The sequence below is a fragment of the Rhea americana genome, unplaced genomic scaffold (assembly GCF_003343005.1).
Source record: "Rhea americana isolate MKP2758 unplaced genomic scaffold, rheAme1 scaffold_5, whole genome shotgun sequence".
In the NCBI taxonomy this organism is placed as follows: Eukaryota; Metazoa; Chordata; class Aves; order Rheiformes; family Rheidae; genus Rhea; species Rhea americana.
Window position 1 is genome coordinate 2463733 of NW_028186645.1, and position 17834 is coordinate 2481566.

Here is a 17834-nt window from a genome sequence, read left to right on the forward strand (position 1 = left end):
TTTTTAGCAGTTATTAAATTCCACCCAGGAGGAGAAGAGCTTTTATTCATGCATCCTCTCCCTTGTGTATCTGTTTCATTCTCCTTGCCAACCTGCCGGGGAGGTGGTTTTGCATCTTCTGTCTGACTTCATCCCAGCAACCCCTGGCTTGCAAGGACGGACTCCTGCTCCATCAGTCGTTCCGTTGGTCTTTTCACACTGAACACGGGCAGTGCATACAGCTGTTTCTGTGACTTGGACTATCTTGCTCATCTGCTGGCTCTTATAATGTCCTTGAACAACCTGGACTTCTTCATCCTTTTGTACGGGCGTTGAAGGGGCGCTGCCTTTCTGCCACATCTCTTTGGGGACAGGGGGAGGGAAGCACRGTATCACTCTGCAAGTACGTGAAGGTGCACTGAAGCACTGTTTGTACTTCTTGCTGTTGTCCGAGGTCATAAAGGGATTTAACTTTCACTCGGAGCTAGAGTATCCCATTTTGAGCTAGCAGTCCTGTCTTTTGATGCAAAACRCACGCATTCAGATTACAGTTAACTAATGGATCAGCATATGACTTCCAAAAATTCCTTTGATACTGGAATCAAATGGTTTGGGCAATGCACGTGCCTTCTGCAGGTGCTGCCAGCACATCTGGAAAGGCTGAGGGTAGACAGCAGGTGTTTTCTTGCTCCTTTACAGAAGGAGGCCTCCAGATTTTCTACATTCCCACAGAGTAAAGATGGCAAGCACCTGAAATGTTCTGCTTCAAAGGAAATCTGTAATTTCTGTCCACTGGACTTGTTTTTGATCAGGGCCAGGAATCGCTGTTGCATCTCCCGTGTGACATAGCTTGGTAGTCATACAGCTCATCCCTGCCTGGAGCTCAGCAGCTTGACTAAAGCGTAAAGGCATTCAGTGCTTGCCTGAGGGCCTGAACTTGGAGTGCTATCTTCTGACTTGCTAGTAGGCTCTTTAGCTGGCCTGTCAGCAACACTGTGTACTTCTACCTAAGATTAGTGTYGCAATAGGACAACTGTAGCTCCAGGAAAAAAGTAGTCATAAATGTGCCATTTGTTTTGTTTCAGGTGCTGCTGGAGTGCTTGTAGGACACCCATTCGACACCGTTAAGGTGGGTTGATTATGAAATACTTTTATCTTTAGGTAGAAAACTTGAAGTTTTTCCAAAGAATGAGAGAGGAAAAAAAAATACCCAGATACTGTAGAAGCTATGACTGAAAGCTTGGAACACACCTCTTGAACTATTGCTTATAGACTTGCAGAGTTTCCACATCTTCAGAAGTGAAAGTGTTTTTTGTGTATAACTCAATCCAGTAATGTGACACCAGCTGGCCTAAACTACAAATTCATCAATATAATAACCTCAGTGCATTTGAAAAAATGACCTTACATTTAACTTAATTTTGTTCTAAGCTTGTTTCTCTGCAGCTGTTCATCACTAACTGCTAAAACAGCCTATACTTGCATATGCTACTCAAACCTTGGTTACTAGGTTGAAAACTTTGTTCTTGTTTTTTCCCAAGCTCCGCTACTTACTCTTAAAGCATTAATTTCTTAGACTAGCCAATGGGTGTACAAATACCCATAGCATAAAGCTTGTCTAGGGCCTTTTTCTTCCCTTTAGGAATTAAATATTTTTTTATAACTTTTCAAATTAAAAGTGATTTTATTTATTTTCTGACAGTCCTGTAGCRGTAAGCATTATGCACGATTATACCAAGAGTAGCTTAGCTGTTCAAAGCTARTATTTTCTGGAAACTTTTATGGTCCAATGGAAGGCCCTTCAACCAGGACCCCTAGTGTTCAAGCCCATTTTACAAAATGAGATGATGACTTAAGTCACTTTTTGGCAGTCTTATCCAAAGTCTCTYACCAGAAGAATAGAATAGGGACTCCAGTATATTCACTACTAAATTAATACACYAGATCACTTGACTGCAGCAGACAGCAGGCTATAGCTATATTTGGAACATGTCTACCCTACTGAATTTAGCTGTGCAAAGGGCTGATGATATTACAGARGTCATCACCATACTGTATATTCTAGCCACATGGTTAAATCAGTGAAGAACAGATTTTCCTAGCTAGTGGATACTAGATCTGTGTGTCAAGTGCAAGCTGTTCAAATAGTAAATACTGTATATATGTTTCTCAGCCTATGATAAATTTGACTATTAGGTAATTCAGTTGAATCCCAGTAAATGTTTTAAGGAATTGTATTATCCAGACTTGCACTTCTTAAGGCACTACAGGCAAGACTGTCTCTCTCGCTCTTCCCCCTCTTCCTGCAAAGTCTTGCTTGCTTAACTTTAGGTGATGGGTCATTTCACTGATGCTAGCAAAACTACTAAAATTCTATGCTCAGACTAAAGTTAAGCAAGTGGGCATTTTTTTTGTTTGTTTTAAGTGGAACAACTTACAGTGCATGAAATTAAACATTTAAGTGTCTCCAGAATTTGGGCTTTAGTACTAGTAGTTCTAGCTGCTGCATTAATGCAAAATAAGAACCATGTTGGCTTCGGAAAAAGCATCCTGATGTACAGTAGAGCAGAAGAGTTTGCTTCCAGATTTTAATCACTTTATTAAATCCAGAGTGGCACTCTATTTTAATACCATTAGAAGGGACAGCATTATCTACCCTTTGTTAGAGAAAATACTGTGTTATTAGCTGGCATAGTCACTACTGTATGTGGGAGAAGTAACGCTAAAACCAGTCTCTTAAAAAATAAAGACATTGTGTAAGTTCTTGTGTATGTATATATGTGTTAAGTTTAACCCCCTTTTTTATCGATCTGCAGTGTTAGAAGGGCTAGTTTACAGCCACATTAGATTTTAAGGTTTTAACCTAACTGAACAATGGGAAAGCTGCATAGATCAAGCTAGAATTTTACTTCCACCTTGACTTTAAGGTTTTTTGCCAGTGATCRTGTTTCACACAGACCAAATATGAGGGAGGGGAGGGGGATGGTGGGACATGCAAGGAGAGCGACATCTTTGCAGTCGCACTGAGAAACCCACAGCTGAGCTGATCTCAGAAATGGCAAACTCCCTATCCCTGGTTTGTTGATGTAATGTTTAAAATTGCTTTTTTGCTTTTAACTGCCTTTACTTTCTGAGCTAGGGGCTGTCTTCATTAACAGCAAAAGTGTTACTTTGTTGTAGATGACAGATAAGCCTCATCACGGGAGAGTTACCTAGTAAGTATAGCCCAGGTGAACACTTCTGTTTCTCTCAGTCTTAATTTATTCCAAAATGTATTAGTTCAAATAAAAATCTAAAAGATGTATGAAGCTTTTTTCCTTTTTATTTTTAAACTGATGTGTCCCTCTTAAACAGTGATGACATGGAGGGAGTGGGGGTTTAAATATCCCTTTTTTTTTTTTCCTTTTAATGTAAAGTCTTGTTCTGGACCTTCTTTCTGGTATGCATTCCTCCCTTCTATACACAGTAACTCTAAAATGGAGTATCAGGCACAGTGCTGTTAAGCTGTTATCCATTACATATGCTCAAAACTTCATTGCTTAAAAACTTCTAAATCAGTTCACACACTTAAAAAAAAATTAAGTCTTGGATACCTTTGTACAAGTCTTTAGTGATGATAAATTACAGCATGTTACTACTGGACTTAAATCCTTAGTAACAATGARTTCAATAAGAAGGAAGCAAGATGAAAGGACATACTGGTCACTGTCAATGAATGGAGTAAAGGGCTTAACGCCATAAATGATCCACCTTCTTATAGTTATACATGCTAAATAAGAGCTTGTGGAATATGGCACTAATAGCCATCACATAAATAGTTTCATATCCATTTATCACCTTATCTGGCATTTTGCCCACCCATGTACGCCAGGTGATTAGCACTGTGCTCGAATTAAAGATCTGTGGGCTTTTTTTCGTTCTTAGAATTTCAGTACTTTGAGTGTTTAAACCTATAACAAGGCTTAATTGGCCAATATTTCTCAAATTTTTAAGGCAAAAACAATGGAAACTATAGTCAGTACGAAATACAACCCATATACAGTATATCACTAATTCTAAACTAAAGACAAGTGTATAGATGAGTTAAAGTAGTAAGATTCTTACGCTGTAATTCTCCCAAGGCCCATACATATGGAAGTCCCTTGACTTCACAGCCTGGTTTTGAAACAATAGCAGTAAAACTGCAAATACGCCTTGGTTTGGGGCAAATATGAATGCTTATTCAGAGTTTATGACTTTGTTTATAGGGCTGTTTCTTGAGCAGTTTTAATAACATCTTCCCTACCCACCCGAAAAAGCCCACCCCTCTACTCAAACCTCACTTTGAGTAACGAAAACTGTTTCCTTTGACTCCTACTGCAAGCCTACTCTTAACTCTAAGAGGTTTTAAAACCCTGTTCTACTTTGAAAGGCTTGATGTGATCATAGTGTTGGGGTATGGCTGGTATACAGCAGTGTGCCTACTAAGGAGACGCAGAAAACTCATTTTGATTTACACAACTTAAAATGACATGCTGTAGTTACGTCAAAAACACTAATACTGGAACATTATTTTTGTTCTTGTTTTTTTTTGATTGGTTGGGGTTTCTTTTGCCTTTAAGAATGCTAACCTCAGTATGGAATTCAGACAAACCATGTCCCCAAATCCATTCTGGACCTTCATCACTTGAGGGGTCTTTCATTGTGGTGGTGGTGGTCCTTGCTTTAGACAAACAGGAATAAAAATATTTTAGGGTCAGGAATCTCCACATAGACCTGATAATCTTTTCTTTTGTTTAAAATGAGTTGATTTTTTTTTTTGCCTTGGAGTTGCAGCAGCAGCATTGAATGATTGATAAATATCATCTCTGAGAAATATTAAAGCTCTCCATGCTGGAAACCAAAGACATTTCTAACCTCACCAATATAGCAAAATCAATCTGACTTTATTGAAATTTAGGGCTTTGCATGAACTAGGTAGCTTTGAGCCTTTTTCTAATGTGTAAAAGACAAATTAGTGGCAAAAAATGAATTGGACTCCTTCATTAAAGGTTAAAAACTGTCTAGAAAATGAGCCTGATACTGTAGCATCGATCTGTCTAGCAGAACATACTATTTCAGTTTTGGAGAAGCCAATTGATTATCTGAGCTGTAAATTAAATAGGAATTATATATTACATTGTGTATGGTAGATGGAACATCTAACAGTAAAAGGTCTGAAACAGCCATCAGAAAGTAACCTCAGAAATCATTTACTTACAGCAGTTAAAAAACAACTAAGATTTAAAGGGACAAGTGGATTTCTTTATTCCTTTTCTTGTGCAGTGTAAGATATGTTAAGAGTCTCTCCCCATCTGCTTTCTGAAATATAAGACCCCAATTAAATGTCCCAAGTCTGGCAGCCAGAAACACTATATTCGTTATCATTGAAAGTCTCAATTTTTCTAAAATCATCCGTATTTCATGATAAACTTGTAAATAAATTTTTATGAAATTCTGTGCACTATCAGGTTTGAAGAGATTATTCCTTAGCATGGATAGAATTATTCTTGGCAGATAGAAAAGAAAGTACTTGTTTTAGCCTGCACTGGAAAACTTCTATCTGAAATTCTAGAGACTGTATTCCCTGTTCCACATACTGTTTTTCTAATTTTTCTAATTTTTCAGAAAGTTAATAGTCCTCCTCCCTTCATATTTTTGCCCTGAAAAAAAAATTCAAATCTTTATAGAATATTTTAACTGATTTTGCAAATATGGCATTTTAGTATCCAGTCTGTGCTGTTGCATATGTATACATTGCTATAGCAAAGCTCCATATATGTACCAGCCACTAGTTTACCAATTACACTGATTTTGACATACAAATCAATATCTGATACAACTTTCTACAGGTTCGTCTACAAGTTCAAAATGTAGAGAAACCTCTCTATCGTGGGACCTTCCATTGCTTTCAGTCCATCATAAAGCAAGAATCTGTAAGTACAAAGTCAATGCCTTTTAAACTTCACATCTTTGTATATTTTGTATCACAAGGGTGGGAAAGCTGTCCAAAAAACCTTCAAGTATCACAGAAGAAAACTATATTATGAACCTGACAGCAGAACAGATATTGTAATTGTAGCACACAACTAAGTATTTGACAGTAGAGTTCTCAGACTTGGGTGCTTATGTTCAGAAGTTTGCCAGAAACTTCTTTAAAAAGATCACTAGGCTGGAAGCTTACATTTTGACAAATACTTAACTTTTTAAATAAGATAACTAGTTACTTGAATAAGTAATTTAGAGAGAATACAAGGAATCTAAACAAAGAGTGAATAAATTGTTTTTCTGCTGAACCTGTTAAGACTAAAAGAATGGCCTTAGGCTTTTAGTTATTAAGAAAATTTAATAAGTGAACTATATATAATTTCTTAGTCGACCAAGATAAAGTTTTCTGGATTTTTTTTCTGAAAACAAGCAGGTATGCATACTGCTGGAAATGTTATATTAAGATGTTTGTGTCTTAGGCAGCAATCAAATTACTGCTTATTGCAAAACAAGATTGTACTGATCTACTGGCTACTTTTAGGACGTTAAAACACAATTAAGAACAGAAAGTCCATTTTCTGGACAGTTTCAGGAGATTATCAACGCTATTATTAAAAAAATTTTTTTTTCTTCCTTCTTCCCCTAGGCTTTTGGACTCTATAAAGGTATTGGGTCGCCAATGATGGGGCTTACCTTCATTAATGCACTTGTATTTGGTGTACAAGGAAATACACTTCGTGCTCTTGGAAAAGACACTCCTCTAAACCAGTTTATTGCAGGGTCAGCAGCAGGGGCTATTCAATGTGTCATCTGTTGTCCCATGGAGTTAGCAAAGACAAGAATGCAGCTTCAAGGAACAGGTGAATACAAATTAAAGATGAAGAACTACAAAAATTCTCTGGATTGTTTGATCAAAATCTATCGAAAGGAAGGGCTGAGGGGTATCAACAGGGGCATGGTCTCTACATTCATAAGAGAGACACCAAGCTTTGGCTTTTACTTTCTGACCTATGACTGTATGACCAGATACTTAGGCTGCGAAGCTGAAGACAGTTACGTTATTCCCAAACTGATGTTTTCTGGAGGAATGTCAGGAATTGTATCCTGGCTCTCAACCTACCCTGTGGATGTGATCAAATCCCGGCTTCAGGCAGATGGAGTTGGTGGAGTCACGCAGTACAATGGCATTCTAGACTGTGTCAGAAAGAGTTACCACGATGAAGGCTGGAGGGTGTTTACAAGAGGTCTTACGTCTACGCTTCTCCGTGCTTTCCCTGTTAATGCAGCTACTTTTGCTACTGTCACCGTGTTCCTAATGTATATGAGGTCAGAAGAAGACCTTCGCGAATGTAAGCCAGGCCCAGCAATCCAGCAGCCTTCAAGTTTGTGAACATTACATTTTTGTTCTCTTGATACAAGCCCTTTCCTCTTTTTTTTTTAAGTAAACATTTGACCTGAAGAAGTAGTGTAAATATTCTCTCTGTATAAAAATTCCTGAATGCGTCAAAATTAGGGTTTCATCTCATCACTTGTACAAGCAGCTTATAACTTTACTAAGGAGTTAATATCTAACAGTATCCAAATAAGATGGGGACCTGCCTTTAGGAAGTAGTGTACAGATACTGCTATGTCTCCAGAATAGGTTCTGGAGGATGTCATAGAAACCAGAAATCAGGTTTTCTTTCACGCATGTTCTGAGTGACTGAGTTGAATTGAATGTAGATGTGTTTTCAGAAAAAAAAAATTAATATGATGGGAATGATTATAGTCCTCTACAGTGAAGTGGGGGGTGGGGGGGAGGGGAGGAAATTAAATGTTGATGGCATTTTGTAGGTAACCTTGAACTGTTGAAGACATGGAAGAACATCCAGCTAGCCATGAGTTTTATTTTTCACTGCTTTTATGTCAGTGGTTTAATAGCATCTTTGTTCATATTGGTTTGCTAAGAACTGATTTGTTCCTAAGCTACTCTCTCACCTTTCAGCTTTGCATGAATATTTTAAGCGCAGGGTTAGCATCTATACTCATGTCCATTTGCTCCTTCAAATTTGAAGGCTAGTAAGGATTTAAGGTAACTCAAAGCTAGCAAGATTCATGTTCTTTGCTTTCACCTCCATCTCTTATTTGCTGGGTGCACAGAACGTATTAACCAGCTTCAGCACAAGTAGACTTTGTTCCCCAAAGTTTAACACTGATTTCTACACAGCACTAGCTGATATATTGCACATCTAGAGAAGTGGTACAAAGTCCTACCTATATGTTATTGCGCAAAACTTAGTGCGTGCAATGCTAGCTTAGCAGCTTTAGGTGCTTCAGAAATACATACATCTTTAGCAGTGGAGGTTTCATACCTTTCCAGAAAATAGGGACACAAGTGTCTGAAATGGTTAATGTTCAAAGCACTTGCATTATGAGTTTAAACAATACTGGKTTTAAGTGTTTAGTTACAGTGCTACTGGAAGGAAAATTGAAAAGGGTTTTGGAGAATCTTCTTGTTACATTAATCTGCTTTATTTTTAGCAGTCTGTTCAAGAGGGATTACTTCAGTCTAAGAGCTATAAACAGTTATTTAACATTTGGATTAAGAACCACACACATTTGACACAAATAGCCAGGAGAAAGCAGTGCATGTGTGGGGGAAAAGGGAGCCTTTCAAAAGCATCTAGCTAGCTCAGTAAGCACTACTTACTACACTTTTGCTTGGGACATGTGCAATATGGGTTTAATTTAGATTGATTTTCTAAAGAAACCTCAATTCACAGCATTTTGCACTGTAACAAWGTATGCTGGAGAAACCTGTAAAACTGGTATGTCTTTTTATACCTTGGAGGTATGTTGGATGTTTTAGTGCCTACTTGCACTGAGATTCAAATTGAATGTTAAACATCTCTACTAAGCTGCATATGCACAACAATTCAAAGCAAAGACAATATACACCTTTGTATAGTAGTCTGTAATTATTGTATATAAAACTGAGGGAATAAATTTWAAAAAAATTTTTGACTTCAATTCTTTAATGTTTACTTGGGTGCCTCTTCCTTATTTTAAAAGCAACTTGCAAGAGAGTAGTGTTTCTGGCTTTTACCTGAAGAAACTTGTTCTCCATCTGCTTTCCACATACCACCAGGCAGGAAAGTCCCTTGAGTGTATCAATTTGTTGAAGTAAACAAGGGAAGTTGCCTGAACTCTCGTCTTCAATTTATTTTATTTCATTTTATTTTTGCAAATACCTTACTTGTTGAAGGTATTATGGCAGTATACTCAGAGTACAATCCTACTTTTAGAGCTAGCAAATTGGCAGGGTGTTTGATCCCTTCATACTCTGAGTTTATGCAGTCCAGGTTATGTTGATCTGGACCAAGGCTGCACAACTGCAGAAGTCAAGGCTCGTACTAGATTCACATCAGAATCTAGTACCCAGTCTGCCAAGGGAGCTGTTCACCCCTGAATCAGGGTAGTGCTCAGCTCAGARCTGCGTAAGTTTGATTAGTAGCTTTACACTCTGTAGTTTCGTTAACCTTCAACATTTTTATTCTATGCCTATTCAGTTTTTCCTGCCACTTCCACCTGCATTCTGTTCAACTGCCAGAGATGGTCTCTTTAAAGGGTACGTGCTACACTTGGAGCTCTTTCSTCTTACTGAGGTGATAATTAGGTCTCAGCACTGTATTTTTGTATTCCCAGTTTAGACTTACTCTGACCAGACTGTAATAGAGCAATTAGCCCTCAGAGAAAAGCATCGATATTCCAAATGAAGAAGCCGAAGCTGGATGATGGGCAGGAAGTGAGGCTGGGTCCTGGCGCTGCTAATTTATTTAAAGGGTAGAATACACTTAACTGAATAAACCTTGTCAAGGATCAGTCTGCTAGAAATAAAAGGGAAAGGCCACCACTTCTCCAACTAGCCATGACAAGGGGCAGTTCTATTCAATTATTTGTTACTCCYGCTGAGAGAGCACAAACTTTGAACCATGGCACATAAACAAAGACTTGGAATAAGTGAACAGTTTGTTGGGGAAGACAACCTCTAGAGGACAGTAGCATCAATAAACTAAGAAGGGCTACACAGTACTTTACTCGATGTTTGCTAGAACAATCTTTCCATAAAATTACTCATTAAGATCATAGGGATCTTAAAATATTCAGTAGYAGACACTGGAGATTACTGTACAGCATGATAAACAAGATTAAAAAGAGGGCAAAAGTCAGTCTCCAACCTGTCCTCATATTGACTGCCTGAAACCTGTACTTCACCTAACTTAAATCAAACTAGGCAATAACCCCATTCCTCTTGACATGATTCAATGCTTGAAATTGCTTTACATTTCAGTGAGCAGTACTACTACTTGGCAATCAAGCTTAAGTTGTCTTCCTCCAGTTCAAAAGCATGTTAAGAGCTCTATTCTGGAAGTCTATAAAGGTTTAAAAAAAAAAAAAAAAAAAAAAAGTTCAGTGAAGGTTAAGCTCACCTCAGCAGGGCTCTGAACCTACTGAGGAAGGCTCCAGGTCCTCACAGAGAAGGAAAAAAACCACATTATTCCAGTGCTCTGTCCCACAGTACTGCTCCACTGGTTTGCCTGTTCCCTTCAAACAACTGAACAGAAGACAGAATGCTGCCACAACAAATTTATCAGTCAGCAATATCTTTGATATTTTTAAATGGTGCCATTGAGTAGAATACTGCTGCTAATCAGGCTAATATAACCACTCCAGCAATTCCTCCCTACTACACTTCTGATACATCAGCCAATCCAGCTACACTGGGCAGAACTGCGTTCTGCCTCCCCAGATGCCCATTCCCACAAGTATCACRACACTGAGGAGGAGAAGCTCAGTTAATATCCCAATAACTGAAAAGAACTGGGAAGTAAACTGCATCTACAATCATCCATTCTGCTTGGGAACAGCTGGCCAGGCCATCAGCCAGCACAAATTTCCAAACTATTAACACGTTGTCACTCAGCTTGCAGACTAAAAAGGGGAGATAGGGAGGCATGAGGGGAGTTAGTAGACACTGGTTGGAACAGGAGATATTTACAGTAGAGGCATCACCAAAGAAAATAAAAGGGAAAAAAAAATACAGCTCACAAAACCATTGGAGAACAGATTTCCTTAGTTTTTTTTTTTTTTTTTTTTTTTTTTTCAGGAAACAAAGAGATTTTACGTATTCATGCCTTTCCTTGTAAAACCAGCTATCAGCCTTGGGTTCCAAATGAGTTGAATAAGAATCTCAGGATTAAGGTCAGTAATATGTGACAAAACTTTCTCAGAGTAGGCCTCAGACAGACAGTTCTAAAGCAGCTTTCATCTAAAGATCTCAAAAGAGCTCCACACACTACACGTGAGCCCAAAGCCGAACTGGCAATTACCACTCTTCAAAGAGCTGCGTGGATGGGCCCAGCAGAGCTCAGAAGTAGCAGCTAACAATATCTGTGCTACTTCATTATAATCACATCCCAGGGCTCTGATCTTTTCTCGATCCATCCTGAGTTACAAGTTGCAGCCAAAAACCAGCACAAGAGAAAAAAGTGAACATGTACATAATCCCAGCAATAAAAAAGGAAGCTTTGATCTGAAGTCCCAGGAAAGCTGAGGTAACTTCTAAATAAAGTTGGAAGATGAATTCCCATACTGTAAAAATGTTTCAATGACCAATTTCACCGTCCAAAGCCAGATGTTGTTGGGTTCCAAGTTTTGAAGAGGTATTGTAGAAAATCTACTGAGTTGTAATTCAATGCATTTATAACGTCTGTCACAGCAATACCACAGATTTTTTTTTYCCCTTCTTCATTGCCTTTCTTTGTGTGGACAATTTTTTGTTTGTATTTACAGTTCACACGATAAAAAACTATACTGTTTCATGTATGACAACACGTACATTGTGGGTGCAGGACAAGGAGCATACTGAAAAAATTAAGACTTAAATATAAAAGTTGACCTTGCAGAGAAGAAATGTGTTTATTTTGTGAAATGAAATAGGTTTACTGTTACATTGGAAAACAAGTGTTAACAGCTGTTGTTAGTAAGACTTTCAATTTGCATAGTTAAAGAACAACTTAGATGCCASAAGTGTGCCAAACACCATTAGATTAGCAGAAGGTGCAGTTAAACTCCTTTTCTACTCTGCAAGCAGCCAGAGAAAAAAAACTTATCCAAGGCAATATGCCATACCAAACACTACAACTACGAAGACAGATGAAGGATCTAAGGGATCATATGATTCTGGAAGGCACAGCAAGCGAGTAAAGAACCAGAGGGTCAGACCTACTGCAGATAGGTTTTGAAATCATGAGGAAGAAAACCGTTTGTTTCAGGGTTCAAGTCAACAGGAATTTATATATGTTCATGGGTACTGGAGGAGGAAGGCTGAGAAAAATAACCTATTTTCATCCTCTCAATGCAACTGTTTCACAATTTTTTCCCCAATGCTGACCCTATTGGTTAGGACAATACTTATTGTTAACAACAAGAAAACATGTAAAAAATTATAGTGTGTTAATATGCATAATAGTACATATATGCAGTAAAAGCTTTGTCTACTTAGCTTAGCGTCTTTTTTTTTTTAACCAATTTGCTTTAAAATGTAATAGGAAGTGATTTGACCTAGAATGTGATTTAAAACTAGACAGTTTGATCAGAAAATAAATTCTAAGCAATCAAGGCAAGATCCGTAGTGAAAAATAATATCCTAAGAAAATGTATTGATATCATTGGAAGAAAGGCAAGTTTTAATGCACACAAATCATTTTCAGGTATATAAAATTTTTCATTTACAGTTTAGTTGCTTCTTGGTATCATTCATTATTTATTATGAATCAACTGCTTTTTGTCACTTAAAGTCTCCACTTTTTTTTTTTAATATAGCAGTAAAAATGGCTTGTACCACTTTGATCATATCCACATTTCTAATGATAAAATACTAAAATCATAATGAAAATGGACCTCATGGTCTGCTAATGCACTGTTTGCTACAAATATTAAATACATAGGAAGAACTGTTGCTGTTGCACGGAACACATACTTGCTTTTAGTAAGGGCAGGAAAGCCTGGGAAAGTTGATTGCCAGCTTGTAGCTTCTCCTACCAGTTCATCTAGCTCACAGCCTATTTCTAAGTAAGGTCTAAGTTCAGCAAGAGATGGCCTGACACACTGTTCTGGGCAAACACAGATAAGGCCTTAGGATATCTCTTCTGAAGTTCCAGAGGTCCCTTTTAGAGACTATGAGAAGGCATCCTCACTGTAAGTAGAACTTAGTATGTGAAAACCTCATTCTCCCAAGGTATCAACCTCTACTCACTTTGAGAGAAGTATCCAGAAGATTGAAGGGTTCCATGCTCAAAGGCCAAATCTTTTGTTTTACAGAGAAAAAAGAAACATTAAACTGAGGTACAAGCTGTATCATGCCACACATTAGGTAATCGCAACCCAAATTCAGCAAGCCAAAATTGCTATTGGCAATATTAGTGAAGTCCTTGGCAAATACCCTGCAGCTCTGAAGGACAGCTGACTATGAACCAAAGTCATTCCATAAACACTGCAACAGTATTTTCTATGGATTTGTCTCACAGCTGATTGATGAGTTTTTGCTGAAGTACATGATGACAGATTCAGTCATCAAGCTTTTGTCTGTATGGATTTTCTACTATTTAACAAGGAGTCCAGTTTATGCCTCAGTCTTTCCCTGCTCTTTAACTATCTCAAAAGGTATCTGTTGTTCACAGATAACATTCCTTTTAAATACACTTTTTTTTTTTTGGTCAGCCTGCTCCACAGAGAAAACCAGTTTACTGGAAAGGAGGYTTTGATTCTCTCATGAACAGCAACGCTGGACTGTCTGATGCAGCATCTGTTCTGAAAGCCTCTGCAACAGCCTTGCAAACATTACAAACAGCAATGCACTAGAAGAAAGTCAAACTCCGAGGCTCTAACTGCCTCTAGGGTATGCACCTTAACAGTTCTGTAGCAACCTCTGAAAGTCACTGCTGGAGTAAAGCACTGGTATTATACAGGTGTATCAGCTAACCAAAAGGGTTCAAAGCACATTCATTAACAACACATTTCTAGGTTTCCACTTTTTCTTTAAAGATACTTGATACTAATCTTGGATGCAGGGATCCCTTAAAAATACAAGGGGATCCCTGTCACACTGAAATGTTTTTTCATTCACACTTCAAATATACAATTGCTCTGATAGTCCTTTTAAAGAACACAAGGTACACTTGGGACTGTCACAAGTCAGCAGAGTCATATTTCTTACTTTCTCACTGATGTGGGAAAGCTGCCCTTTGATACTGACATGTTCRAAGTCTGTCAAGGCCTACTTTCCTGAACACCACCGGACCTTCCCTCCCCACCAACCTGTTCTCATAGAGCCATTCTGACACACTGCTATTCCGGCTGCTGCTCATACTTATACAGAGCGGTAATTCACTGCCATCTTCTGGAAAATTATTAATCAAGAATTTCCGTACAGACTGAAATAAAGCATTGTCATGGATGCTACTTAATACCATGCCCACTAGAGAGAAACCTTACTTAAACCTAYGAGAACAGTTAAGCGTTAAGTGACAGAAAAGTAAGGATCCACATGTCCTACAAGGACCCCACAGAGCTTCCTTCTCTCTCCCTCCCTTCCAAAGTTGACTAACATTTCTGCAGAACTTCACACCTACCTCCAAAAGGAGCTTCCAGTTTATACAAGAACCTGGTGAGGRCAGCAGCTCACAAGAACTTTATGTCCACGTCAACACAGAATAGAAAGGAAAGCCTATCAGAAATAATGGTATCCAATCTTAAAAGCTTTTCTGACAGAAGACAGACTTTGGAAAAAAAACTGAAAACAGTTGTCTAAACAATTCTTTCTATAGGTAATCTCTTACTCATTTGCCTAAAGCAAAAAGGTGCTTTTCCTGTTGCTTTATGGTAACTCAGGACCTGATAGGTCTTCTCCAAAATGAAATCTAGTACATTAATAACTACTTCCAGAGAAATGAGGGGACTGCAAAAAATTCCAAACAAAACTGCCTTAACACAGGATGATTTAAGCATACATAAACTTGCCTAAACTAGTTTAGTTTAGGCAAAGAGAATGAAACTGTAAGGGAGCAGCAGTTAAATTCTTTTATAAAACAAAGCCTGTTGTCACTCAGGTAAAATTTCACTATTGCTGTAAAGCTATCTTTACACTCYCAGTTTTCTATAATATGATACCAGATCAATTCATATAACCAAGATGAATACTGAGCTTCATGATAAGACAAACACACACATTCCTCCTTTAATTTGTTTGTACTTTCCTGGATCATTACTTCCAACATTTTAGCTTGTTGTGGAATCTCATACTCTCTCTTATCATTCTCCCATTCTTTTGCTTTGAGATTGCCAAAACAATCCCTTAAATTTTTTTCACTTTTCCCAAGTGCTACTTTTTAACTATACCATTTACACAGCTATGAATAACTGTACTGGTTCCAAACCCAACTTTTGTTTACTCCTGCCTGCCAGTTTTACCCTCAACATTCAATTTTGAAATCCACCACAAGCCCTATCGCTTTTGAAAGGCTTGTTTTCTCCACAGCTTTGAGCAATAGTGTAAAGTTATTAAGAATTCAAGGCTTAATGCTGACATGGAAATCTACTCCCTATCTCTCAAGCCATAATAACGCAGACTTTTAAGAAGGGTACAGCAGAGGTGGCAAGGTTATCCATTATTCCAGAATACACTGCTGGATCAATCGAAGCCAGTAACAGCTTCCTCAGGCTTGATCTAGACTTCTTGGACAGACAAAGTACTGACTCATATTTTCAAAGTATTAATGAATCCCATTTTCAAGAATGCTGTTCATTGCATACTATCTCAAGGTTTGTCCATCTTATCTAAATAGAAGGACAAATCATTTCCAGCTTTTCCAAGGCACGCACCGATACCTGTGTTGCACACACCTTAGGGCAGGGGATGACAAGGGGAAACATCTTTTATGTCTCACTGTCAGTGCCTTTCATCCAGCACTCTGAAGGGATTAGTTTGCCATTTCTGTTAACTATTGCTTTTTTTAAAAAAAAACCCTTTACTTACAACAGGACTAGCAGAGAAAAGGGATCTCTGCCTTTAAAATCACAATATTGCTGGAAGTCAGACTATTCAACTGTATTTAGCATATGGCTCCGTGGATTGACAAATTGTGGTCAAGATGAAAGATGTGAATTACCAGATTGCAGCTACCTCAATCTAAGAGTGAACTTCTTGGTCCAAAAAGGTAACTAGGATCAAGTGCAAGTGCACCTGAGGCCCTAGCAGACAGGAGCAAGTAATTCTTAGTTCTCTTTCACTAAGAAATTATTCACCTACCATTTCAAAGTTGTACCTGGGCTCCTTCTACTTACTCTTTAAAAAAATAATCTCTAGAAATAAAGGGTATTTAAGTTCAGTTTGTCTTGCATTTAAGGCATAGAACTTTTGTTACTGGCACACCATGAATACTGACACCTAAAAATGTGTCATCAGTTCTACCTTTTAATAACTGGTCTGAGCCCAAAAGATACAAAGCTATAGGAATCTAGGTACAAGCACAGCTATGGAAATTTTCTCCGATTTTGACTGCAGGAGAACCAGATAGGATAAAAAGAGAAGATCAAATGAGCAACAGAACAGCCATGATGTGCAAGTCCTCAAATCTTTTGCTAGTTACAAAACTGCTAGCTGCTTTCCCCCCACCCCATAAGACTCTCTTCCCCTTACCTGAACTTCCTCATAAGACAGTGGTATGAATGCAGGCTCTTGTGGATAGCAGGCTGGCAAGGGTGGTTTCAAAGTCAACTCTGTTGCTATTCCCAAAGCTTGTAACTTCTTCACTGAAAGTCTGTAAGGAGAACTCTGGAATCAACTAAGTGTGAAGTTTTGAAGGACAAGATGTGCCAATTGTACTTTAAAAGCTTAAATACCTTACAGAAGCTGCTTAATGTAAGCGTTTATTCATTCCCAGCAGGGAGTTTACCAGTTACAAAGCAAGACACTCCTGCAACTGAGTTCACCATCTACTTTAACTCAGGAGCATCCTGAATGCTAGCAATCTGAGGAGAGGTCTGAAACCCAGATGCAACATTTTCAAGAGATCTGCCCATAGTAGATGTTGTATAATGAGGGACAACATAAATTTTAGCTCCTAGTTCATCTTCAAATTAATACTGAACATAAATAACTTAAGTCTCAAATGCAAGTTCAAGGATGAAGTACAGAGACAATTGAGGAATTCCTTTACCTTGCAACTCAATAAAACTGGTACCACTTTAACTCAGAGGAAAGCAGATCTCTGTACAAGACAAATACTTCCATATACAGTGTTTAAAGAAATGTAAGGTCAATTAGAACTAGACTGAACTGATTTTATTTCCTTCCAAAAAAAAAAGACACTAATTTAACTGCATACAGAATTTAAGTTAAAGTTTAACTATACACATTTCAGTATACTGCCCTGTTCAAAAACTGCTTATAAAAAAAAAAACTGTCGAAATTTTAATGCATACTTTTACAATTAAATGTCCCATCTTTCTTTCTACCCTTAATAACCTCAAACTAGACCTGCAGTGTCCACAACAACTCACGTATGGACGAGAAATCTCTTGCTCTTCTTACATTTACTTTCATGCACTTTTCACTGCCACCAGAACTGGACTCAAATAAGTTTTACTGTAATAATCATAAAAACATTTGATGAACCTTGTAAGAATAGAATTCAGAAAAGACTGACAACAGTTTTTACAATAAAATAGATCTCACATTCCTCTAAAAAATAATACTTATGCATTTCTGTGCATATTCTTGCRTTTATTAGTCTGTCACATTTTACTAT

General features: G+C 37.9%; 1 protein-coding gene across 1 annotated transcript in view; it reads left to right on the plus strand.

Moving 5' to 3' along the window:
• SLC25A29 (solute carrier family 25 member 29) overlaps positions 1-8981 on the plus strand; it is a 10880-nt gene extending 1899 nt beyond the window's left edge. The window contains exons 2-4 of the mRNA XM_085317628.1: positions 1065-1108; positions 5850-5933; positions 6632-8981. Coding sequence (XP_085173754.1) covers positions 1065-1108; positions 5850-5933; positions 6632-7375 — 872 coding nt within the window. The 3' untranslated portion in view covers positions 7376-8981. The remainder of the gene's footprint in view (positions 1-1064; positions 1109-5849; positions 5934-6631) is intronic.
• Positions 8982-17834: the final 8853 nt, after the last annotated feature.